General features: G+C 33.4%; 1 protein-coding gene and 1 long non-coding RNA gene across 6 annotated transcripts; both read right to left on the bottom strand.

The window, feature by feature from the left end:
• Window positions 1-8,045: 8,045 nt before the first annotated feature.
• On the bottom strand, window positions 8,046-10,347 carry LOC133794819 (uncharacterized). The gene is made up of 2 exons (XR_009875321.1): window positions 10,038-10,347; window positions 8,046-8,426 (listed from the first exon to the last, which is right to left on the bottom strand). It is a non-coding gene; the product is annotated as an uncharacterized LOC133794819 (long non-coding RNA).
• A 566-nt stretch (window positions 10,348-10,913) lies between these two features.
• On the bottom strand, window positions 10,914-19,847 carry LOC133798737 (hydroxyproline O-arabinosyltransferase 3-like). 5 transcript variants are annotated; one of them, XM_062237200.1, is made up of 11 exons: window positions 19,691-19,804; window positions 18,977-19,072; window positions 18,746-18,820; window positions 18,217-18,526; window positions 13,162-13,229; window positions 12,871-13,072; window positions 12,620-12,717; window positions 12,319-12,388; window positions 12,108-12,179; window positions 11,756-11,869; window positions 10,914-11,347 (listed from the first exon to the last, which is right to left on the bottom strand). In XM_062237200.1, the coding sequence occupies exons 4-11, from the start codon at window positions 18,487-18,489 to the stop codon at window positions 11,282-11,284; spliced, it is 963 nt and encodes a 320-aa protein (XP_062093184.1). In that variant the 5' UTR covers window positions 18,490-18,526; window positions 18,746-18,820; window positions 18,977-19,072; window positions 19,691-19,804; the 3' UTR covers window positions 10,914-11,281. The 5 variants fall into 5 exon arrangements, with proteins under 5 accessions (XP_062093184.1, XP_062093182.1, XP_062093180.1 ...); XM_062237198.1 differs by lacking the exon at window positions 18,977-19,072 and having other exon boundaries at window positions 19,691-19,847; XM_062237196.1 differs by having other exon boundaries at window positions 18,217-18,820.
• Window positions 19,848-27,494: the final 7,647 nt, after the last annotated feature.

The raw sequence follows: 27,494 nt of genomic DNA, 5'->3' as shown, positions 1-27,494 counted from the left end.
ACCCTCAAATATTTTGAAAGTGGTAAGGCATGTAAGATGAGAAGTGGTTAGTTGGACCCAAAAGTGAAGATGGGGATATATATTTTGTAGTGATTTCTGACATTTTAATTTTGGGGACATATGTAGACACACCCATACACAAGTAGAACATACTTCTCTTCTACTCAACTCTTCTGCCTTGTGCTTTCCTCCCATGATTTATCCTCACTATCATTCAGAAATCACATGAGATATCATATATGAATTTATATAACTCCACATTTGAAAAATATGTGCTTTTTTTAACCCTATTAATAATAGTTGAATTTACACGGTTTATTTATTTATATGGATTCGTAAATTGTTAATGTTTGTATGGTTTTTTTTTCTTACATATAAATGAAAGTTTAAGAAAATAAGTCATAATTTATGATTCTATTAAGTTGTATCATTTTTAGCGATAGTGTTGTTATTTTTATTATACGTCTTTTTACAAACATTTTTAATTTATAAACAATAACAAATATATAACAATATGTTTAATATATACATTTATTATAATAATGTATAATATATAATCTTAATTTTTATATAATTTTAGCAAAATAAATATTTAGTAATTATGTTAATATAAATTTAAATATTATAAAATATTATTATTGCTATATTCTACATATTTAATAATTATATTAATATAAATTCAAATGTTATGAAATGTTATTATTATAATGATATATAATACTCAATCTTAATTTTTATTAAAAAAAATTATTGTTTATATTAAAAAAATATATGCTACTTTTTCTTATTACTTAATCTAGCTTATATAAATATATATTCATATTAAATAATAACAAACATTATAAATACATTTTTTTTTGGTAAATCAGAAAATGTATATTAACATCAACTATTGTTACAAACTATCCAACACCAATTGTCCTGATTAATATCTATACATTTAAAATCTCATCACAAGTGATCAAACTAATGTTGATCTATATGTGTTAATTTCCTAGTCCAAACCCTTGTAATCCTATATTTTACCTCAGATTTTATACTTTGTACAATTAGTTCTACTTGTTTACATCTGAAATTCCACAAAGTTTCATTTCTATTTGACCAGATCTGATAAACCATAGTAGCAATTGTGACAACCAATACTTCCTTCTTGAATCGACTATGCATGCTATGCCTGAGATTTCTTATTAAACCTTTTAAAGAAGTAGCTGAAGTATTCCAGTGTAACCATGTCTTTAATTTGGGTAATACCCTGCAACTATACAAACAGTCAAAGTATAGATGTTGTATAGTTTCCATATCATCTCCACAGACCACACAATGTGTTTCTTGGCAAACCTGGAATCTCTTTAATTGCTCTCGGATTGGCAGCCTTCCCATCATAACCAACCAAAAAAGAAATTTGTGTCTTGGAAGAATTAATCTGTCCCATACTACCTCTTGCCAATAGACTGAGTCAAGCACAAGACAAAGTATCTGATAGCCTTGCTTAATCTGATATATCTCAGTTGAGAACTTTTGAGTATCTAAACACTGTTTAAACCTGTTTTTAACCGCCACTATTTGCTTCCAGTACCAGCCATTATAAATACATTATATATAGGTGTTGTGTGTGTACAAATAAAATGATCATGTAACTACATAAAAAAATAGAATAACATTTATTTTCTAGCAAAAATAAACAAGCTTCTTCTCTAATCATTGATGTGTGCTTTGAATAATATCATAAATACTTTGTATCTTTAATATTATAGTTTGTGTTCTAAAAGATTGCCATATTATTATTATTATTATTATTATTATTATTATTATTATTATTATCATTTTCAAAAACCATAAACAATGTCTTAGTTTAATATTTCTATTAATATGTGTATTTCACTCTTATATATATAATATTGTTTATTTTTTAAAAAAAAAAATTCTATGACAATCATAAAAACATAATAAAAATATTAATAGATTTTTTGAATAAAGCTAAGTAAACGTCCATTGTATGTTACTTGTACCTACTATATATACTAGGTGCAGTAACGTGCAATGCATATATTTATAATATATATATATTGATAATAGTATTTCTAAAGAATATATATATATTTGAAAATTATATTTTAGGTCATCTCCAATAGATGGTGTAAATTTTGTGTTAAATTTGGCTCAAAAAATGAGAAAAAATATTATATTTGACCTAATTTTTATGATTGTACTCAAATGCATAAGGTGCAACTTAACTCAAAAAGTCAACAGTCATTTAATTTTTATTAAAAATATATAAAAATAAATAAAAAAGTTTAAAAGCTTTCAATTAATATAAGAGACATTAATTAGTGACAATTGTGCGCCAAATTTAACTCATGCTATATTTTGTGCTAAATTTGGCACACTTTTTGCAACACCATTGGAGCTACATTTTTTCAATGAGCAATGATATGTGCATCAAAATATTACACATAATGACGTGACACTGCTTTTTAAAACAGTAGTACCCAGTGTATGGGGGTAATTTCCCCAAAAGTAGTGTGGCATCAGATTAGGAAGAGAAAATGCCAATTTCATAGAAGTTTTTCGTTAAAGGAATTAAAGTGTGATAGTTGAGCTCTGAGCTCAACATGATTGAATAGATTGATGAGCTCTGAGCTCAAAATGATTTAATAGATTGATGAGCTTTGAGCTCAACATGCTTGAATAGATTGATTAGCTGTGAGTTCAAGGTGATTGAATAGGTTGAAGAGTTTTGAGTTCAAAATTATGAAACAGATCGATGAGCTTTGAGCTCAAAATAGATAGACTAAGGGAATAGTTGAAGGTTTGAAGTTGAGCGAAAAGGTCAGTAAGCCTTTGAGCTCATAATGTTGAGGCAGGAAGAAGGTTAATGAAGCCAGACACGTGGACTAATAACGATAAGCTTTCTTAACCTTATTCTTTATCATTTTTCTATAAAAAGGAGAAGAGGGACTAAATTTGGGGACCACATACTTTAGATTGATTAAAGTTTTTGTAGATTGAGAATTGAGAAGGAGAGCATTGTGTTGACTTAAGCATCGGAGTGTCTTTTGCATGTACTCCACTTTGTTCTTTCAACTCAATTCAATGAAGAGCACATTCATATTGATGGTTTAGCCAACAGAATGTGCATTTGCTAGATATTCTATATCAGTGAAGAAATGTATGTTTAATTCATGATCAAGCAAAATAAATATAAGATTTAGGGGAAGATTTTGACTCAAAATATTGGTGCCGTCTGTGGGAAACTGAACAATAAAGCTATGTGCAATGATGCAGAGAACAATCCCTTAAATTTTATATGACTATTGTTTCTTGTGTCTTAGGAGAAATTGAGTTGATAGTAACTAGTAAAGAAAAGAAAATTCCTCGATTGAAAACACAACAAAAAGACGGTGCAAGTCAGTCACCATAGGTTGATTACATGCAAGAGTTGCATAAAGTGATGCAATACATGCAGCAACTGAAAGAACAAGGCGATGCTAGCTTCTGTTTAGTCGAAGAGCGACAGCAAGTTCTCGGGAGGTGAATCTTATTGATGACCAGCCAGGCATGTTCTCCGGTAGTGATATAAATGGCACTCATATTGAGATCTAACTTTCGAGGAGGGCTAAACGACATGATCCATTTAGGCCACGTTGTTGTATGCAGAAAAAAAAAACACGGACAACACACACTTTTTATATATAAAGATGTGGTGCATTGTAGTATTAATTAAATACTTTTTTTCAATTTTCTTTTAGAAAAAATGCCTATGTCAATATAATAAAATATTAAAAAAGTCTAAAAATTAAAACTACAAATTTAAGAAGTTTATTTTATCAAATTTTAATTATTTAATTTAAAAAAATTAAAGCCCACAAAAAATTATATATAAATATATATTATTTAATTAATGACTAGAGCAATTAAAATAATTAATTTCTTATTTGAAAAAACTAATCAGGAAAATAAGAAAATATGTATATTTATGTTTGATAAACAAACATAAATGTCCAAATTAAATGTATGTTTGTGTTGACCCTCAAATTGGTCAACGACACGGAGTCAAATAAACGATATAAAATGAGATGAAAACAAGAAGAAATTCAAATGGAAAGCAAACGACACAAACGATTTATAGTGGTTCGACCCCAATTGGATGGTAATGACATGTGTCCACTTAGTGTTCTTATTGATGTTGAATCCCAACACTGTGATCAATGAACTAGGGTTCACAAGTTTCACAAGCCTTGGGAAGATTACAACTTCGGTGAATAATCACACTATATTTTTCTCTCAGAATACAAAGAACAAAGGTTCAAAAGTCCCTTCCTTGAGCTATTTGATTCTTATTTATAGGCTCAAGAAGAGTACATGCGTATCTGGGTAATAAAAGAAATTACAATTAATGTAAATATTACAAGATTGCACATCCAAAAGGAAGTAAATGAAAGTATGCGACCAGACTGGTCGCACCTAAGCGTGATACTTGATAAATCAATGACTTTGTGGTCGATGGTCGAGCAGGATTCATTCACTTAAAACCTAGTCACAATGCGATAATGGATAACCATAAGATTCTAAACCATTTGAAAACTTTGGATTCAAATACTAGCCTCCGGGACCTCGATTTCTACTGAATCGGGTAGTATAAATCGTTTCGAGTGCTTAAGTTTTAATTCCCGAGCCTCCCTGAGCCCTAAGACAATCCTAGGCTAAAACTGTATAGGTGGGCCGCGACCTGGCCCTGAGGGTCACGGCACGCCTCAAGTCAGAGGCATAGCCTCTGCATTTGGGGGGAGGTGGGCCGCAACTTGCCCCCTAGGGTTGCGGTGCACCTATAAATCAGCAAGCCCTCCTAGGGCATTATGGGCGCCCATGAACTGGGTCGCGGTGCGCTCCTGGGAACCCAGAATTCCCTGGGTTTCCAATATTTTTCCCAACTTCAAATGTCTAGAATCCAATTTAACTATACAACGAAACTCATACCAAGTCCAGATTCCTTATCTTTATAGCCTAAACATCATAATCAGCCTATAACACCAGTTCATTCTCCCTTAAATTCTTATTTTTGAAACCTACCCAAGCTCCCTTAAACAAAACCAAACTCAACAAAATTTCAACAATTAACATATAAAAGCTTACCTCAATTGTTAGCCTAATCACCTCAGAAATCCATGACTAACCCTAGCTTTGATTCTCCAGACTTTCTGAGCTTAATTCCCTAGCCTTCAAGCTTCTAATTCTCAGCTTCAACAACAATTCTTCAAGAGTCTCCCCAAGATCTTAAAATGCACCAAAAATTGAAAGAGAGTGAGAGAGAAATTGAATAAAAGGAAGAGAAGGAGAGTTGGGGAAGGTTATGATATATTCCAGCTTAAGTCTAATATTTTCTAACTATATCTTTTAGTTATAATGACCAAAATGCCCCCTTAAGTTTCCTTTTATCCTTAAATGGCCCCAAGGGAAAAATTGGCATTGCCACATTTCTCTCTAATCCTCGAATTGTCCTATAAATTCCCAATTAATCCCAACATAACCAATTGAACTCTAAATACTTACCCATTACTCAATTAATCTCAAATAAACATTAAACTTCCCAAAATACCCTTAGGCCTGCCCCGAGCTGGGTATTAAACCCCGTTGTGACTATTCCGCTTACCAGGATCGCCTCAAGCCGTATACTGCGAATATATCCACATAATAATGTGGTCTCAATCATTTACTCATATATATTAACATCTATGCCTGCAACGGGCCAATATTACAAATATGCCCCAACTATCAAGAATGAGCCCACATGCATTTAAATATATTCATTTCATCATATATATCATACATGCCACATAGTCACGCATTTAATCAGTTAATCACACATATATCCAGCTATGCTCTCCGGCACGCTAATCAAGACACTAAACCCTATTAGCATTTTTTTTTGGACGTTACATCACTAATTCTCCCAAAATATGACTCATACTCTAGTGAGTCTCGGTAACTCACTGAATTACCAAAATACCCATTGGCTCACCCCGAGTCGGGTATAAATTTCCCGTTGTAACTAAACTGCTATCTTACTCGAAAGGACTAACTCCTGCTGAATATCTCAAATATATCTACATAATAATGTGGTCTCAAACACATAATATCATATAATTACAATTAGACCATCAACATGTCAAAATTGCAAATCATTGCAATTCATTGCAATAATCAGAGTGCCATTTACCTAATGAAGAACCTCATCTTTCATGAGAGGTCCAAGCATATCGACATTAAATTGGCACATATCATAATCCATCCGATATAGCAAGAAACGAAGTTCAAGTCAGAAAAATTGGCACATATCATAATCCATCAGATATGTTCAAAAATGTGTTACTCAAGCAAAGTTTAGGCAATGCCTAAACCTGCTGAATATTGAAGATTGTTGAGTAGGCCTCTAAGGAGGCAAAATGGAAAAACAGTGGTTCAGTTATCTCAGTATTCAAATGATAGTACCAAGATGGATTTGTTGTAATTAAGTGGTCCTATCATTCGAACACATCATTCTGTACACTTGGCAGCCGTATATTAACCAAGCCTTTATACAGTTAAATCAGTTAAGTATAAAAGGATAATTAGAAGAGGTCAGAAACAACTCTATTGAGAAGAATTAATATTCAGAGTAAGAATCAAAAGCTTAGAGTCTTGGAGAGTTTGGAAGACATTTTGGAGAGTTTTGGTGATTGAAGTCTCTCATTTGTAATCTCTTTGTACAAAGGTTAAACCCCATTTTGAAGATACACTACTGCTTTAGTGTATGATCAACTGTTTGTATACAATCCATTAATAAAGATAAGTGAGTCATTGAGGGCTGTTTTTCCCGTGGATGTAGTCTCCTCTCAAGGGAGGCGAACCACGTAATTTTTTATGTTGTTTCATTACTTTATTTTTGTCAATTTGGTTTGATCGTTAATCCTTTTTATTTGTTGTTTTCTGTAGTTCTGTTTATGATGATTTAGTTGAGCATAATTCACAATAGTGGCAATGTCACGTCAAATCCTATACTGCCATATCATTTTTCTGTTAGCCACATAAGATGGAAATTAATGAAAGTCTTAGGGTATGATTGGTTCTCGATTAGAAAATTGAGTTTTCTAAAATTGTGATTCTGAAATGAAAATTTGAATTTAGTTATTGAAAACATGTTACTAAAAATGTGATTAATTTATTGTCTGTGAACTATTTTTTAATTTTAAAAAATTGAATCCGTAATTGGTAGTAAATTTGAAAATATAACTGAAACAGAATATATAATTAGTTCAGTTTAATCTGAATATTATTTTAATTTTATATATATAGGTTGTATGATATTAAATTTTTATTTATCAATAGATTTAATCAAGTAAAATTTAATAATATTGATAAATTAAAATTTAATAATAGTGCATTGATTAAATTCATAAGAATATTACATTGTTATTAATTTTGGTTTTTTTTTTCTAAATTAAAGTTACATTTTTTTCAATTAACTAAAGTTGTTATAACTAAGTCACATTTATGTCCAAAAAAAAAAGTCACATTTATCCAGTAATGTCATCTTTAACATTTTTTATCTGAGCCATATAAGCCTGATTAATTGAAATTAATCTCTCTTTATTGTTGGTTTTCTATTGTTGTATTAGATTGAATTTCAATTCATCCAATATATTCTACATGTGTGACATCAACTGAATATTGTTCAAACGTTCTATCATTAATAGAATGCATACTAATCCAGTTGTGGATAGTGTAACATGTGATTGGTATTTGATGTGGCTTTCCAAGTATGGAGGCATTGACTTCAAAATTGAAAACCTAGCTTTTAGAAATCCAAAACAACGCTCAATCACATTACGCAATGATAAATTCCTATAATTGAATAACTTCATCGCACATTATGCAACTTCAATCATATATGCCCCAAACACACTTGATGAACATTATATCTTGAAGCTAGAGCCTCAAAAATGACATATCAGACCCAATAAAAAGAAACTTTCATTGTTTCACAAATATATTGTTTAAGAAAAAAATGATCCAAAAGACCAAGGCCTTAATGATTTTTTAGTCGGTACATTATAAACAAATGACCCAAAAGAGTTCAGCTCAAATTTGTGCTAAAGCTTATAATTAACTGTTCCAATGTCATCAATGTCCATAATCCATATATAAAGACTAGAGAGAAAAAGAAGAGAGAAAGAACATATAGAGTAGGCTCCAAATATTTTTGCTAATGATATATACTATGAAAACAAAATCATTTTTTATTATATGTATGTTTACCTCTCTAATAATAATAATAATAATTAGTCTTTCCATGGCGTCTTTGATTTTTCCCTTTACCATGTGGAACCCATGTGTAATATGCTTCAACCTTTTGCTTTTGCCTTTTCCTTTATCAGGAACAAATGAACCTAGTGTGCCAGTGCATTCAAACAATATAATGTCAAATAGAATATGAAATTCATTTCAGAGAATAAGCAATAAAATTTAATAGATGTACAAAAAATTACATATATTGAATAAGAATAGAAGACAACACCAAAAAACCCAGAACTAGAAAAGATTATGATTCACTCAATTGTACATTTCTATGCAGAATTGATTAAGAAGTAATAAGAAAGAAGCACAAGTCTACACAACATCTGCTAATCAATGTATTAGTTTTGAGATAGTGTACTTGCACACAAGTACACACTACTATAAGTATCCAAATACAACCCTCTAATTTAGAAACTTAATGACTAATGGTTCCTTATAAATTGTACATTGAGTCATAATATTACTCTTTATACAATGACATACAAAACAAGAACATCTCTTTCAGCCTCCAACAATGACGTACAAACAAATATTTTACACACGTATTTATTATATATTAGATACAAACAACGTGCAAGATATATTTGCTTAATTTTATTTATAAAATCTATTAATTATATATTAAAATTGTATTATTGTTATATAAGTTTTAAATAAATAAATAATATTATATATAAAAGAATAATATAAACATATTAAATGAAAAACTAAACCTAAACATTGTTTATAATTTTGTTTATATATATATATAATGATCACTTTTTTAAAAATAAATTATAATTTTTTTAATAAAAATTAAGATTTGTATTATATATTATTATAATAATATTTTATAATATTTAAATTTATATTAATATAGGTATTAAATATCTAATTTTATATTAAATATTATTATAATATTAATATTTTATAATATTTGAATTAATATTAATATAATTAGTAAAAAATTAGGATTATATATCATTATTATAATAATATTTTATAATATTTAAATTTATATTAATATAATTATTAAATATATAATTTTGTATTATATATTATTATAATATTGATATTTTATAATATTTAAATTTATATTAATATAATTAATAAATATTTACTTTTAGTTAGTTTTAAAAGTATATTCTATTCTATATTTAGAATATTTTGTTAATATAATACAAACAAACTGATAAAATAAAATAAAAAATTGTTATCAACACATTTTTATATAGAAGGTATATATATATACAAAAAAATATCAGAAAAGATTTTACATTAAGACTAAAAAAATGAACTCTCACCACAGATTCAAACTTCAAACCCAAAATATGTCTTTGTAGTCTAACATGTTTATTCCTTCAGCAACAAAATTAACACGGAGCCAAATAATACTTCTAAAGTTTCATAAACATGCTACTAATTCCTATGGCATTTGTCAATTGTGGAAAAAAAAAACATTATCATAGTGTAATAAAATTTCAAATCAAACAAATCCAGACTATAAAACCAATTTCAGGAAAAGTTGAGGCCTTCTTTTTTTGTCATCTAAAGGCTCTAGCTTATCAAATATTCACCCAGAAACTCACTATCTTTTTTTTCTTTTATTGGGTTCAAATGAAAGTAGATCAAAACACGCACAAATCAATATTATATATATATATATATATAAATAAATATAGAGCAGATGTTACATATATATTTAGACTAGATTTTTATAATACCTTGTGTGTGGCTATGGCAGAGGAGAGTAAATCAGGAGTTGTAGTTGACTGGGCGTGTAGTTAGGAGGTGCGCCAACTTGGAGTTGACCGTTGACAGAAGAGGGATGATCTGCTTTAGTCGAAAGGTAGAAAGGAGTGCAGAGAGAATGAGAAGAAAAAGATTTGATTTTAGGGATTTTGAAAAGAAATTTCCCAAAATGCAGAAATCGTCATTTTTGCCATTTTTGTGTTTTCTATTTTATAACATAAAATCGGGATATAGATCAGAATTTGGTTTTCAAAAACAGTTAATATCGTTTACTGCACACATTTTAAGTTTTCCAAATCATAAAGATGTATCAAAATAGCATACCAATTAGACCGTATATGATTCAAGTGGAATTTTTAGCAGAACTTTTAGCAAGTGGAAATTGGAAGAACACGATTTGCAAATGATAATAGTTCAAAGGGAAAAAAATTATAATTATTCTTTTAATAATAACCAGTTGGTAACGAAAAATTACTGAACATATATAACTAAATATGACAAATCGATTAATACTTGAAAATATTTTAAAATATGTTTAGTGACAGTTTTGTCAATATTTAGTCTTGCTATATTTAATTTTATACGAGTAATAGATCTACATCTAAAGGCTTGTATTGTTTTTGTATTCCAACAAAAATATTTAATGCAATAAATAATTATTTTTTAATTAAATTTTTTAAAATATAGGCAACTTGTTGGTGATTTGTATAATTTTTCAATTTGTTGGTAGATACTTTAGGCACTGAATGATAGATTACTTATCAAGTAATTGGGTGCAGTGAGTGTATATAACACAGAATTCAATTCCCAAATATGTATTTTATGAAAGAAAAAAACAACTAAAAACATTTTAAATGTCTGATGATGTTCTTCCTTGTAATGAGAACAAACAAATTATTTTGACTGGAATGTTTGTTTACAACAAAGGCAATCGTGAAAAGAAGCAAAACAAAATAAAATAAAATAAAAAAAACACCTTTGACATCATTGCTTCCAAGCAAGTACAAAAACTAACCAACTTACCCTACCAAGACCACCCTCAAGAAAACCTATGATCGCCAAGCAAGTTATCCACATAAATTTTACTAATCAATTATGCTTTCCATTTAACAGCCACATGAATTTTGACTGTATTAAGCTTTCGAAAAAAACAAGTAAGATCAAAATTTTCCCTATCAAGATCAGTATAAGATAATAATCGAGAATGCAATCCATACTATTGCGCTTCGCCCCAATTCGGAATGTTAGCAGTAGCTTCATTCACCATCTTCACAAGGGTTACCTGCACAACAGAAAAAGCATGACAATAGTTACATGCATATGTATATATTAGATTATTCAAATTTAAAAGGAAATAAGTGAGAGATCCCCATGTCATAGAAATCATTATGAATTAAAAAATGTTCTTGTGCAATTTAACAAGAATGGAACACCAAACAAAACCTGTAACACAAAATATGATGATTTAACATAAAGAGGCCAATCAATTTTCTGAATTTATCATCATTTTGGCTATTATGCCTTTCATTTATCATAGTAGTTGCATGCTAAACTAAAAAAGCTTGAATAGTTGATGATGATAAAACTAGAAGCTACTTACCTTTTACAAGTACATAAAACTACATTTCACTTATTCTTTGCAATCAAACAAAACTTAGTTTCAAATATAAGGATATTCTTAAATACATACCACACTTTCAGGAACCCCAGGAGGTGGAAGGGAGAGGTTTCTTGGTGGAGGCCCACGTAAATACGATCGCTTGTCAAATCGCCACTCTCCGAATTTACCATATGTTAATTCACCCTGAATAATATGAAGCAAGCTTAGATACAAGTACACATTAAACCACAGAATTAGTCCTGACCAAGTTCGAAAACAGAAAAAATTTAATCATTAACTTCATCAAACCACAAATCATATATTCTTATATTGCTTTTCTTCAAAATGTTTTTATCAACTCAACAAATAGAAAGATTATGACAGGCAAAAGCACCTTATGGTAAAAAATTAACAATACACAGAAGAGAAGACAACATTTCACCTTTAAGTTGTAGTCACATCCGTAGGTATAATGAATAATGAATTTGTTAGCAATATCCAAATCCCAAGGGGGCTGAAAATTTAACAAGAAAAAGGATTCTTTAGAAGGGCTTCTATGTATGTAGATCGATATTGTTTTATCTATTTCTAAAGGGACAAGAAAGGTAAACAAAGATCTAGAGTAGAGAGATTCACAAGGTTAGATACCGAACCTGAAGCATAAAATCCTTACGGAGAATATGCTGTACCCCGTGTAAAGCTGATGCCACGGCATAAGCATACCTTAGTGAAACAAAAGAAAGCATGAGCATTATAAAAAAATTTAATGTCACTTTTGTAAAATAACTTTCTTTAGATAATTTTTAATAAAATGGCTTCCAGACAGGGTGTCCATTGTGTCTGGAAGATTATTTTGTATAAAAATTATCAAAAAGAGACTATTGTGCAGTGACAATAAAAAAAATGTTATGTTGAAATCAAGTAGGAGTCCCTTAGTTTACTTCCTGCCCTTACATTTCTAGCACCCATCCGAAAGCTTTATCCGTCTCAGGGTCGTCTTTCATCTTCAAAGAAACATTCATCCAGGTAGGAGCAATCTTTTCCAGCAACTCCTAAATTAATAAATCCATGTTATTCTTAAGATGTACTAAGATGAATAGCGGTAATCTTGAGATGATCATAAGTTGAGAATTTACAAAACAGATTCATTGGCCGATCTACAAGAGCGAATTTTCACATGACTAGAGCTACAGCGAAAGACTTACCTTCTGGATAATGACAGGAGAATTGCCAATTGGATCAACATTTGTCACCGGGCCCATTTCCTCCGGATAAAACTTCCTTACGATGTTCTCATGTTGAGCAGGCGTGATATAGAAAAATGGAAAAGCAGCAGGATATCCTCCATGAGACAAATTAGGTAGAGGGTTCACGAATATGTGATCAGGTTCTGCCATCAAAATGTAACTGGAGCAACAAAAGAAAAAACAGGTTCAAATTCCCAGCAAAAGTAGATGCTCACTAAATTCAATATTATCAGATGAGCAAAAACTCACTCTTCTTCAATGGTAGCCTTCTCCAGCCACTGAACAAAAGCCCATGGTCTGTTTAAGACAATGTATCCCTGGACGGAAATTATGATCAGACCAAAAAAGTCTAAAAAATAAAAGTAGATGTAACATGAATCTATGAAAAGGAGTTTTGTTTAATTAACTTTAAGAACCTACAGATTTTTTCTCGTATTTAAACATAGAAAAGAAAAAATAGACAGAAGAAAATGATAACAATCCATAATTGAAGTTTAGCACTTTCAATGAAAGGAACAGCTAGCAGCATGATTCTGCAATGCATTGATATTTTGTGTTTTAAAATAGTATTGAATTGAACTTGACAAGTCACTTGTAAAGGTTGGATTGTTCGCATCTGTGAAAAGTAAACTAAAACCAAAAATATATAACACATAAAAATTATTTCATATTTTATAGGGAAATATAATAATTATAAAGAAGGAGAAGTCCTGTGAAAGAACAAAAACACATGGCATTCAAAAGAAGTCTGACAAGACAAATTCTCATATAGACCTAGAGCAAGATTATGAACTCCTAACTCGAAAATAATTTCCCTTTCTAGATTTTGCTGAAAATTTCAAAATGCACAAAGCAAAATAATAACAATAATAATAGTAATAAACAAGACATTTTGAGAAGTAACCCAGAAAAGGTCTGCTTCAATCAACAAGCACCAGTACAACTTAAAATTCACCAGCCAATGAAAAAAATAAGTGATCAAAGATCTTTCAACTGAACCTATGAGCACCAATGTCAAGATAATCATGAGTGAAATCTTATAAATTTCCCATGGGAAAGACTAGAAAGCCAGAAAAATCACTTCAACTCGAGAAGGAACATCCACTCCCCAAATGACTTTGGATGGAGAAAATAGAGGAATGGAAAGGAGAGTGGTACTCCTTAATGCTATGTTTGGTAGGAAGAAGGGAGAGGAGGAAGGATAGTAGGGGAATGTAAGTTTTGAAGGATCTATCCTTTTGTTTGGTATTAGAAGAAAAATTAGGAGAGAGAAATATTTACTTATAAAATTACTATTTTTATGTATTATTAATTACATTTTTTTTAATTTTGCATTCTAATTTGTTATTCTAATTATAAAATAAAACCTATATTAAAATGTATATATATATAACATTTAAAAATATAATATGAATTTGATTTATTTATTATATAAATTTAATTCCACCTATAAAAAAGATGATAATAATAGTAATATTTTTTTAAAATCATAAATAATAATAGTAATGCTAAAGTTTAAAAAAATGCCTTTGTTAATATCAATATATTTTTATTTTAACTATAAATAAATAAAAATAATAAAATTGTATATGATAAAAATATAAAAATAAAAAATTGAAAAAAAAAATAATACAAGAATCTAATAACAAAAAAAATTTATAATATTGATAGGAGCTAACAACCACACAAACGCCTTTACCTCAACTGGGGCAAGGATTTCCATATGAAATGGAAAGACTTGGACTAAGAAACTCTCTCTCCTATAACTTTCTCCAGGTATATGATTTTACAAGAAAATGCCTCCAAATCCTTTATATTCCATTCCCATATCGTCTTATTGGCCACCAATGTACAACATTTCAAAGGTTTTAACCTCGAGATTAATAATATCACTTGTTGCAGCTCCCTATCCGTTAATCCTAAAAGAACTTAAGGTCCCACGAGAACTTGTTGAACCTGAAATCCACCCTTTCAGTTTTTCTAATTCTAGAAGGCAATCTATGTTATATATGGAATTTATTAAGCCAAAGTTGTTTCTCCCAACCAAACATCCTCCTAGAATCTAATGGAATTCCTCATTTCATGCCTTTTTAAAAGTGACAAGCTTGAAAAACAAGATCAACTTCCAAGGACTTCTAAAGGTAACTCTAGAGAGCACGGATGTATCATAACCGATTGAAATCAAACCTTACCTACTTCTAATGACCTGCCACAGCCCACAACATGTCTTTTTCAATAGGAATATCCATTTCATAAGTAGGACTACTTTACAATTTATAATGTTGCCTAATCCTCTAAACTCTTTAGGCTCACTAATCTTCTCCAAAGCAACCATGATGAGGATTAAGAAGCTTTACCAAAAGATCTATTGCATGTTCTAGTTGTACCAATTACAAGAGCATATCAATGAAGCACTTATAGGGCTGATTCAAGAAATTTGTGTTGCAAATAATTAAATGAAGTACAATTAGGCCAAAAAAAAGGTCAAGACCTAATTCATCTCATCAAAACAATTATTTGGAATAAATAAAATATGTGTGGACATTGATTCTAGTCATCTTTATTATTAAAATGTTATCCTTTGAACCTAGTTCATTAGCTACTTTTAAAATGTCATTGTTAGATTACTTTGATGGTGATCATTATCTATTAGTATGTTGTTGGAAGTTGTAGGTGCTTTTATTATGACTATGCCTATTCTTGGAGGGTTGTTCCAAGTATAAAAGCATAAGAAACCTTTGATGAATTGAAATATTATTGAGAGTTTTCTATTTAGTTCATTGAACTTATCAAAGTTTTCTTTGTTATATTCACCATTGATTTATCAATCGATTATTTCATCTCCATTCGTGATGTCTTCATTATACCAAAGTTCTTGCTTCAACAATAGCAACGGGTCGTGGTCTCATACAAGTCTGTTTCCAAACGATCACCTTCCTTGAGTCACAAGTTTCCTCAATCTATTGGTGTGATTTGTATCATTTGGTATCAAATTATAAATAACACAAACACCTCACCTAGAATAGCGAGACCTAAAATTAATGAAGAATCGTTTTTATAGGATAATGTTTGAATTCAGATTATAAAAAAAAACCTTGACTCTTTACTTATAAAGAGATAAAAAGTATAGGTTTAAGAATGTAGACGCAATTATGAGCAATAAGTCTAGGTTTTGAATGTCAAGAGATAAACTTGATATGTTCCAAAAAGTTCAAAGGCCAAAGAGAAAACTCTCCCAATAATATTTTAATTCATTAAAGACTTTTTTATTATTATTATTATTATTTTCAAGCTTTTATACTTAGAACAACCCTCCAAGGATAGGAATAGTCATAATACTACCTACAATTTACAACAATACACTAATAGATAATAATCATATTTAAAGGACACTAGTAATGACAGTTAATGACTAGATTCAAAGCACACTAATAACAATACTTTAATACTAAATATTGACTAGATTCAACACTTATTATATTCTAATTTTTTTTGTCACCATAATAACTAGCTAACTAGATTCAACGTCCATACAAATTTTATTTAGTCCAAATAATTGTCCTTGAAGAGATGAACTAGGTCTTCACCTTCTTTTGGGACTAATTTATACTTCATTTTATTATTTGCAACACAAATTAAGTGTTTCGTTGATACAATGGATCCTTTGGAAAAGCTTCATAATCATCATTATAATTACTTTGAAGAAAATTAGTAGGCCTAAAGAGTTTGGAGAATCAAGAATACTAGATATCACTTATACTAAAAGAGAAAATACACAAAAATACTATACTTATTTTCTCACTGATAATATCTTTCAAAATTCTCTCTAGAGTTTCTCACATCTAACCAACCTAATCTATCTTTAATGTTCACTCTTTTTGTAGATTTTTTCTGCTTCTTGCATGAAAGCATCTATCTATATAGACAAGGAGGTTGTAGATGCTCGTGTTGAAATCTTCACCAATAAAAATGTTCAATCACTGTGGTTCACTTCGAATAAACAACCAACAATCAATTCAACTACAAAGTTGACATTGAACCAACAACCAATTATCCCCATCATAGCAAGAATTCAATGTTACCCCCAATGCACCCTTAGACGCTCTAAACTTGAGTATATTGATCAAGTTCAAATAGCGTTGCAACTTAATCCTTGTAACCGCCTTTGTTAGCATATGTGTAAGGTAATCTACAGCTTCGACCTTCTGGAAGGAGTATAATGTTACCTTCACCGATGATTTCTCAAACATAATGTGTCTGGTGTGAGCATTGATGAACCAAGTTCATCGTGATCGCCCCAAGCACATCGAGGAATAAGATCCTTCATTTGTTTGGCAAAGAACCAACTCCATCATGGTCCCACCAGACACACATTTGTTTGCATCCTTGAGCACCCAAGGTTGGTGCATTGAAGAAAACACTATGAATTCTTAGCAAGATGGAGATTGTTAATTGTTGGCTCAGTTAACATTAGTAGTTGAAGACATTGTTGGCAATTGGCTTAATGTCAGCAATAGCAGTTGACATCAGCAGCAGCTACAACATATCGTGTTGACTTTGAGCCAACAACCAAGGCGGCAGTCAATAAATTTCAAGGCACAACTCAATAATGTTATGTTTGGTAGCATGAAAAGATGATTGGAAGAGAGGTGCGGAACATTAATCCTCTCAACCCCAATTTAAGTAACCTAACCTAAATGTGTGTTACTGTATAACTAACTTAGTAGCAGCAGCAACATATAGGGTTGACTTTCTTAAATTGTTAATGTATACCTAACTTAAGTATCCTAACCTCAACCTACATTAATCCTCTCAACCCTCCTTTGTTCCACTTCTCCCTCCCTACCAAACACATTCTAAATTATGCTGGGCTTTCGCCCCCTCATTTCCAGAAAGAAAGAAACATGCATTGTGGTTTCCTGTATCACAGACAAATCGTAGAATACCTTTATGTAAATCATGATATATCTAGAATATGAACCTATTAGGCTATTCCTCATGAAAATCACACTTTGATTAGCAACTAGACTAGCATCAAGGATTTGCTTGCCCCATAAGAAAGCACCCTTGTAGTGAAGTATTCAAAGTATAAAGTGATTCCTATCAATTGTGAAGAAAAAAAAACATATTGACATAAAGGAAAACAACGCCAATTGGAAAATGAAATTCCTTCCTAATAATTTCAATTTATTCATTTGTGATTCCCATTTCTTGTGCCTATAATCAAGAATCTCTAACAATCATTATAAGCAGAGGGAAGAAAAGGGTTAAAAAGACAAGAAAGAAAGAGTAGAAAAGTCTTACTCGGTCTAGACCTGAAGGAAGAGGATCAACTACAACAGTAGGAATTTCATCCATCAAGCTGTCAGGATTTCCCGAGTGCAAAATTCGAGTGAATCCTCCCATCTCAGATGCAGGCATAACCTTTTGCTTCTTATACCAGTAGTACATAATTCGACACTGCCATCTGCTATAAGGAGCATCAGTGGCAGTTAAAGCAACATGGAATTTTGACTTCGAGTTCCCTGGTCGTCTTACATTCTTAGGCCTCTCAATGATGGGGTCAGTCAAGAACATGCCATCTGAATTATCACCTACTAAACTCCCAGTAGATCTATAGCGGATTATTGTAGTTAACAAATTATATGTGGCAAAAGAAAAAACAATAGCCAAAAGAATCAAAAGTACTGGCGAAGCTCGTGCCATGGCTTTCCTCTCGATCATTGCTGATTGAAGTAAAGGAACTTGGATTTTTCCAAACTCACAAAAGGAGAGTCCAGCAAAGTTCCCTTTTTATTACAGCATAATCTAACAGTGACATTAAAAATGCTACCTTGTTCTCAGGACATATAAGCCGTATTTAGGCCAATATATTTGTTATGAATTTCAAACTAGTTCCACGTGGTTCCTACAAAAAAAAAAAAAAAAAAACTCCAATAAATAAAGGAACAATTTTAGCATAACTTAATACTAAATTAACAGGTCAATATTGACTGCAGATAAAAGCCATTATAGAAATAAATAAATGAATGAATAAAATCAAGATTATGCATAATCTTCTTACAAATTCATCCCAAACAGACCCAAATTGTTGAAAACAACTCCAAATTAGAGACCATAACACATCAGAAATTGATCTTCTCACAATGCAACTTCAAAGCTTTTAGAAAAAAGCAAGCAAGTTAAATCAAGGAGGAGAGATATAAAGGTTGACCTGATAAAATAAAGCTACTTAAAGTCAACACAGATCAATACAAAGAAAAATCTCAAAAGAGTTATGAAAAATAATTTGGCATAATTACAGGTTACACTCTTCAAAATCCACAAAACTATTCAGAACAAAAACTTAAAAGGGTTATCTTTGAAAATGGCAAAGAAAAAAGAAAAAGTCAACTCGGATGAAAAATGAAGAACCAGATTTATAATCTGAATCAAAAGTTGAAATTGTAGCATATGGAGCAAAGGGTTACCAAACAAACCATCATATAATCTTGATATGGAGCGAAGACCATACCATTTGATTTGTAGTGACATTGGAAAGTGAATCCAGCGGTAATAAGCAATACTTAATATTTTCATTAAAAAAAACAGAGTTAAATGCATACAGAATTGAAACTTCCTGATACGAGACAAAAGAATAAAATAATAATATTAATAACCCCACCAAAACCAAATAAAAAAAAACCCAGAAAAATTCATTCACCCAAAACTAGTTAGTGTTCTTCTAATGCACATCCGAGCTTGGAAAAACAGAGAGAGAGAGAGAGAGAGAGAGGACCTTGACATGCGCGCATGGAGATGGGGAGAGATTTGAGAATTGGGTACTTGGATGAGAGAGAGACGAGAGAGAAATTTGGAAAGTTGGTACTTATTAGAGTTTTAGATTTGGTTCAGTTTTCAGATTTCATAAAATGACTGACAACCTTTTTAGACTGTTACACATGTCTTAAACTCTTACACATCTTCTAAAAACAACTTTTTTTTTCACTTGTAAAAATAATTTTAATTAAAAAAAAGTATTTGTAAGATATTTTTAGAAAAAAAAAAATTTCCAAAATATATATGTATACAAAATACGACTTGGATTATTTCAGAAAAAAAAAAAAAAAGTCAAAGTGGCCCTATTAATAATATTATTGGCTGACATTGTAATACTATTTTTGATAAAAAGGTTAAATAACGAAGTTTGTCTTATCCAATAGTAGTTACTATTGTTCAAGTCAATGGGTATAACTAATATTATATTTTTTTTATGTGAATAGTTATAAGTTGTAGTTGATTTTATGTAATTTTACATTTTTAACTTTTGGATTTTTGTTAGCTACAATATATAATTGTTATCTTTATATATTGACTTGAGATTTGGCACATATTAGTCTTTTGCATATTATTTATGATTTTGCAACACATACTATTTAAAATAGGCTCATGAGGCCATCACAGTCCATGGGTATGACCCAAACCAAAAGGGTCAAATACAGTGAAATAAACTATAAATTTACATTTTTTTATTAGGCCCAAATTTATGTTTGGGCCACCTGGTATATATGTTGAGAATTTTAAAAAAATATGACTTTTTAGCCATCAATGTGCAAAAATATGATAATTAAACTTTCTTTAATTTGTATGAAAATTTTAATTAACAAAAACTCAGTTTATAGGAAAACTAATCACATATTAGAAATCAAAATTAAACAAAAAAACATCAGCTAAAGGAAGGGTACTATGGTAACTAACATAGCAAAAACTCCTTCAGCCAAGCCACCTCTTCTCTTTCATTTTTCCCTAGCCGCCACCACCCTGTCCTCCACTCGCTTGCCTCACCATCTCCGCCATCATCTCCAGCCACCCACCCTCACCACCTGCGATTCACCTTAGGCACACACTTCCGTGAAACCTAGTCAAGAACATCCAGCCGCACCATCGACAAACACAGCCCCAATCTGTGCATCTCTGCGTGATTCCATTCGCGAGCCTCCATATCCAAAACGATGGGGATAGGCTGAGGTGAAGGATGTGCTGGTGGTGGTCGGAGGCGAGGGAGAAGGGTGGCCTCTGGGCTGAGTGCGATTTATGGTGCTCGAAGTTGCGCAAAACGACGGGGAAGGCTGGGGTTGCGACAGGGTTTTACACGCAAGGGATGGGGGTTCTGGTGGTGGACGGAGGCGATGGAGGAGGTTGGTTCATGGTCAGATCTGTTTTTTTTTCTATCTTCGGATCTGTGGTAGCTGGTTACCTTCATGTTCTTTGTGTGTATATTTCAGGAGGTAACTGGTTACCTTCACATTCTGATGTGTATGTATATTGCTGGGCTCTTTATAGTAAATGGTTACCTAGGTTACTAAATCATACTTACTCTTCCTTTTTTTCCTTCAAATGTGACGTTTCTTTTCATTTCTAGTATGAGTGACTCGTCACCCCTTTTATGGTAATTGGTTGGTTACCCCTCTTATGGCAGAATGTTACTCATCTCACTGTAACTAGTTACCCCTCCTGATACATGTTATTAAACCTCTAAGACTATTATTTACATAACTGTGAAAAACCAAGCATGTAACTGGTTACCCATCTAGATAAATGTTATTTAACCTAGCTGTATGATTTCTTTTTACATAATTGTGAAAAATTAATTAAGTAACTAGTTACTTTACCCAAGCTTTGAAAAAAAAAACGTACAACCTAAAAAAAGAAAAAAAAATGATAATAAATAAAAAAATAATAATAAACACAATTCATATTACAAAGAAAAAAATTAATAACAAATTTGCAAACACAACCATGGAAAATTTTAATATAAAAATAGTTATATAAAATTAATATAAAAAAATCAAATAAGCTAAAAAAATAATCAAATTACAAACATACCCTTCCAAATTAATAAAACTTTATTAAGAGTAAAACTATGGCATAAACAAACTTTCATACAAAAATATGGAAAACTAAACCCATAAAAGTGAAATCTTAAAAAAAAAAAAAATCATATTTTTGCACAATCTATTAAAAATCACATATAACATGTAATTTCCTCATATATGTTTGTAATGAGGATATGTTATTTAATATAGGAAATTTGTTTTATGTTATCAACAAACAAAGTATTGATTAATTAATATATGAGTGTATAATTAATATATGAGTGTACATAATATTGAATATTGTAGTTAAAATTTAGTAAAACAATGAAGACCGTTAAAATCAAAACTAATTAACATTTATTTTTTTTCCTAATTAATGACAAAGATATCTGATGGACCCAACACGGGTATGTTTAAAAATTTATAAATCGCAAGCGCATGAATCGTTCATAAAGAATAGTGATCGTGTAAGCAAGGATGTTGAACCCAAAGGAGTTGTCTAAAATCGAAAATGAAACTATTTTAAATCAAAATTAATAAATTCTAACATAGCCCCAAATATTGATGAGAATTTGTAACAATAAAAACAAAATAAAATAAAAGATAATAATAAATAAATTAAAGACAATATATATAACATAGATTAATAATAGAAATGAAGATGGTAAAATAAGATTATTAAGGATTAGAATCCACAAAATATAAGTTCAATAATATTTATAAGTACATTGATTCCCAAGTTTTAGTGATAGTTAAAATAAATCAAACTATCATTTTCTAAATAGATTTATAATTTTAAGCACAAATTATTTCTAAAAATGTTATACCCAAGAATTGGAGAATGCATCCTAGGAGGCTAAGGAGAATGCATCTAGGAGAGTGCTTCTTAGGAGAGCTAAGGGGAGTGGTTCTAGGAGACTCCAAGGAGGATGTGGTCCTAGGAGACCCCAAGAAGGTGGTCCTAGGAGACCCCAAGAAGGTGGTCCTAAGAGACCCCAAGGAGGATGTGGTCCTAGGAGACCCCAAGGTGTGTAGGAGGTAAGCCTCCCAAGGTTTTCTAAGTGTTGGCTCGAACATGTCCAAGGTAAGTAGCTAAGGAGGAGGAGTCTCATGCAAGAGGAAGGAGACTTAGATTTTGATAAGGAGTACCTACACAATGTTCGATCGGACATGTTTGGGAGATGCTAAAGGAGGTTGCCTCAATGTTGTCCAAGGTGAGGTTCCCTCAATGTTGTCCAAGGCGAGGTTCCCTCAATGTTGTCCAAGGTGAGGTTCCCTCAATGTTGTCCAAGGTGAGGTTCCCTCAATGTTGTCCAAGGTGAGGTTCCCTCAATGTTGTCCAAGGTGAGGTGCCAAGGAGATTGGTTCAAGGAGGAACATGGCATGCTAGAGGAGAGTACATGTCCGAGGAGAACCATGCACGTTCAACCCACCAAAAGCATGTCCTACCACCATGCATGTTCAACCAGCACTTGCATGGGTAGTGAGTAGGAGGTGGACCAACTAGCTAGAGGAGACTAAGTCAGACACAACTTCAACAACATGCGCGGGAATCTCTCATTCTTCCCACAAATGGGGAGTTTGTTACATTTTGAATTTTGAATGTTTATTTGTAATATAAATGTAATAAATATAATAAAATATCCCTATTATAAGGGGATATCAGTTGAGAATCCCAGGCCTATAAATAGAGAGCTTATGTGTTGACTGCGTTTTTAGCCAACGACGTGAGAACGTCAATAACGACAAGCCTTCAAGAGAAATAAAAACGACAACAGACGGTATAAACAAAGAAAATAAAGAACACACGAGATTTTTATAGTGGTTCAGCCCCGATTGTCGGTAATAGCCTAATCCACTTAGAGTTGTGATTTATAAATCTATACTCAAGATCAGATGGACTGTGCCAACTGAGTTTCTTCAGTACAGATTGTGAAAATACAAGAATTCTCTCTAATTTCAGCACTTTCGCTCTCTAGAATAGACAGACCCAATTTTATCTCTCTAGAAAGAAGAAGCCAAAGGAGTCCCTCTCTCATCCCATAAGCTCTCTATTTATAGAGATGGGATCCTCAACTGATATCCCCTTATCATAGGGATATTTTATTATATTTATTACATTTATATTACAAATAAACATTCAAAATTCAAAATGCAACAAACTCCCCATTTGTGGGAAGAATGAGAGATTCCCGCGCATGTTGTTGAAGTTGTGTCTGACTTAGTCTCCTCTAGCTAGTTGGTCCACCTCCTACTCACTACCCATGCAAGTGCTGGTTGAACATGCATGGTGGTAGGATATGCATGTTGGTAGGTCGAACGTGCATGGTGGTAGGATATGCATGTTGGTAGGTCGAACGTGCATGGTGGTAGGATATGCATGGTGGTAGGTTGAACGTGCATGGTGGTAGGAGATGCACTTCTCTCCTCTAACATGCACTCTCCTCTAGCATGTCATGTTCTCCCTTGAACCAATCTCCTTGGCTTCTCCTCAGACCAAGGTGGTCCGAGGCAACCTCCTTGGCACCTCACCTTGAACAACATTGGGGCAACCTCACCTTGGACAATATTGAGGCAACCTCACCTTGGACAATATTGAGGCAACCTCACCTTGGACAACATTGAGGCAACCTCACCTTGGACAACATTGAGGCAACCTTCTTTAGCATCTCCCAAACATGTCCGATCGAACATTGTATAGACTTTCCTTATGAAAGTCTAAGTCTCCATTCTCTTGCATGAGACTCCTCCTCCTTAGCTATTTACCTTGGACACGTTCGAGCCAACACTTAGAAAACCTTGGGAGGCTTGCCTCCTACACACCCTTGGGGTCTCCTAGGACCACACCCTCCTTGGAGTCTCCTAGATGCATTCTCCTTAGCCTCCTAGGATGCATTCTCCAATTTTTGGGTATAACATTATGGGATGAGAGAAGGACTTTTTTTGGCTTCTTCTTTCTAGAGAGATAAAATTGGATCTGTCTATTCTAGAGAGAGAAAGTGCTGAAATTAGAGAGAATTCTTGTATTTTCACAATTTATACTGAAGAAACTCAGTTGGCATAGTTCATCTGATCTTGAGTATAGATTTATAAATCACAACTCTAAGTGGATTAGGCTATTACCGACAATCGGGGCTGAACCACTATAAAAATTTCCTGTGTTCTTTATTTTCTTTGTTTATACCGTCTGTTGTCGTTTTTATTTCTCTTGAAGGCTTGTCGTTATTGACGTTCTCACGTCGTTGGCTAAAAACGCAGTCAACATTTTGGTGCTTTCATTGAGAGCCTGAAGAGAAGAACAGACGGTCCCTGAAGCAAGATGGCACCTAAGAACACCACTGCTGCTTCCAAGAGGACAAGCTCCTCTAAAGAACTTGCTAGATCTGAAGGTCCTAGCCCACAATATCATGAGAATGAACCTAGGGTCATGCTTGAGGATGTGACTCCAGGAGTTGAAGAGCTCCAAGAGACCATGGGGGCCTTCCAGGAGAAGATGGCACAACTCCACGCTAGGCAGGAGGAGTTTGCTAAAGAGATGGCCAGGCAAAGAGCTGCGTTAGAGCAGCAAAGGCGTGATATGGAGGCCAGGAGTGAGGAGCTCAAACAACAATAGGAGGAGGTCAATCAGAAACATCGTGAAGCAACGCTTGCTTTGGAGGCAGCTACCCAGTTGGCCCAAGCCAGTGCCCAAGCTGCAATTCGAGGAGGACCCCCTCTAGGAGCAAGGACCACAGAAGCTGGTGGTAGGAGCATTGATAGACCAAGGAGGGGTGGTAATAACCCACCTGGTGAGGGAGATGGAGTTCGATCGCACACTACCTCAACCCAAGGGGAGCACTCTAGAACCCCCTCCAGAAGTCACCGATCGGGCAGTAAAAAGACTCCACCTGGGCAGGAGCAAAATAAAGCTCCTAGAGAGAAGAGGACCTCTCAGTTCAAAGATGGGCATGGTGGGGATGAGGCTGATAGTCATCCAACCAGCCAATCCAAGGAAAAGGAGGGCCACAACCCACAAGGAGGAGAACACTGCCCAGAGCGTGCCAAGAAGCCTCCATTGCACCCCGACCAGCAGCGTAGCAGGAGAGATGAAGTCCCACGTAGTAAGCCCGCTGGGAAATCGAAGAGTACGGTGTTTGATCGGGTAGGAGAGCATGCTTCTCAGAAGGATCTAAGGGACGTTATCACCAACAAGAGGAGGACCGTCCTGGTTGAAGGGCAAAATCTGGACCGTCCTACCAGTCAAGTAGAAATACTTGACGGTGGCGCCCTAGATGGTAATGCCTGACCAGGCGGTCAAAACCTTGGAACCTCATCGGCTGCACCAGCTATCCAAGCCCAGCTTGACATGCTAGCAGCTGCAGTGCAAGGTTTGTCGAAACGACCTTCCGAGATAGATGCGATCGACTACCGGAGTGGCAGCCCGTTCTCTGCTCGAATAAGAGCAGCCCAACCACCAGCAAAATACAAAGCACCGGTACTGCCAATTTATACCGAAAAGGCAGACCCGATAAGACATGCTGGGAAGTTTGAGGACCAGATGGAACTACTCGGAGTGAGTGATGACTATCGGTGTAGAGTCTTCCCCACCACCTTGACGGACACTGCCCAAGAGTGGTATTGGAGGTTTAAACCAAACTCCATTACCTCTTGGGAGTCATTCAGGAAGGAGTTTTGTAGACAATTAAGCACTGCCCGGACTCCACCAGTTTATGCCAACGACTTGGCAGACATCAAACAAAGAAAAGATGAATCTCTAAAGAGCTATATACAGAGGCTCATGAGAGAAGCCAATAGAGCAACTGCTGTAGGAGACGAAGGGAAGATGGTTGCTATATCTGCTGGGATAATTTATAGGAGTCCTCTATGGGACAGCATCCATCGCCATCCAATTTCAACACTTCAACAATTTCTTGACCGGGCGGAAAAATATATGAATTTGGATGATGCGATAGAGAAGGGGGAGAATGGCATAAACAACCCAGGCAAACCAACTGACTCTCCTAGTGATGGTGGAAAGAAGCGTGGAAATAATGGGTCTGACCACCATGCGGAAAAGAAAGCAAAGTTGAGTTCAAGTGAAAAACCAACCAAGTATGAGCCTCAATTCACCAACTACACCACTCTCTCAACCACCCGAGCAGAGATATATCTTGCTAGTCAAGGGGAGGTTCCTTACAAGAAGCCTCCACCCATCAGGAGAGAGATGAGGAAGAGAGACATGAACAAGTATTGTCGCTTCCATGAAGATTATGGTCACGGCACAAATGAATGCAACCACCTCAAGGACGAGATAGAATTTCTTCTCCGGTCGGGCAAGTTGAAGAAGTACCAAGCAGAGACACCCCAAGGAGAAGGAGGTAGAAGCAACTCCGGATTCAAGCGACAAAGATCTCCACCCTTGCAGCCTGGACCTGTGGACTTCACCGTAGACACTATATGTGGAGGTCCACCCTTAGCTGAGGAGAGCAACGAAGCAAGAGGAGGAGTATGCTGAGGAGGAGTATGCTGAGGAGGAGTGCTAGGAGCAGGAATCACTGGAGTGGCGTGCACATAGAGCATCGAAGGAGATATTATTTTTAAATACCACTTTCAGAGTGGTAGCTTGCTTTCGAGTTTTTAGACTTGTTATTTAAGTTTGGTGTATGAACTGGTTATTTGCTAACCAGTCATTTTATTTTGAACAATTTTGGTTGTTTAAGACTCGTTGTTAGACATGTTTTGTCATTT

The sequence above is a fragment of the Humulus lupulus genome, chromosome 8, assembly GCF_963169125.1.
Source record: "Humulus lupulus chromosome 8, drHumLupu1.1, whole genome shotgun sequence".
NCBI lineage: Eukaryota > Viridiplantae > Streptophyta > Magnoliopsida > Rosales > Cannabaceae > Humulus > Humulus lupulus.
This window is presented reverse-complemented; position numbering and strand designations above follow the sequence as displayed.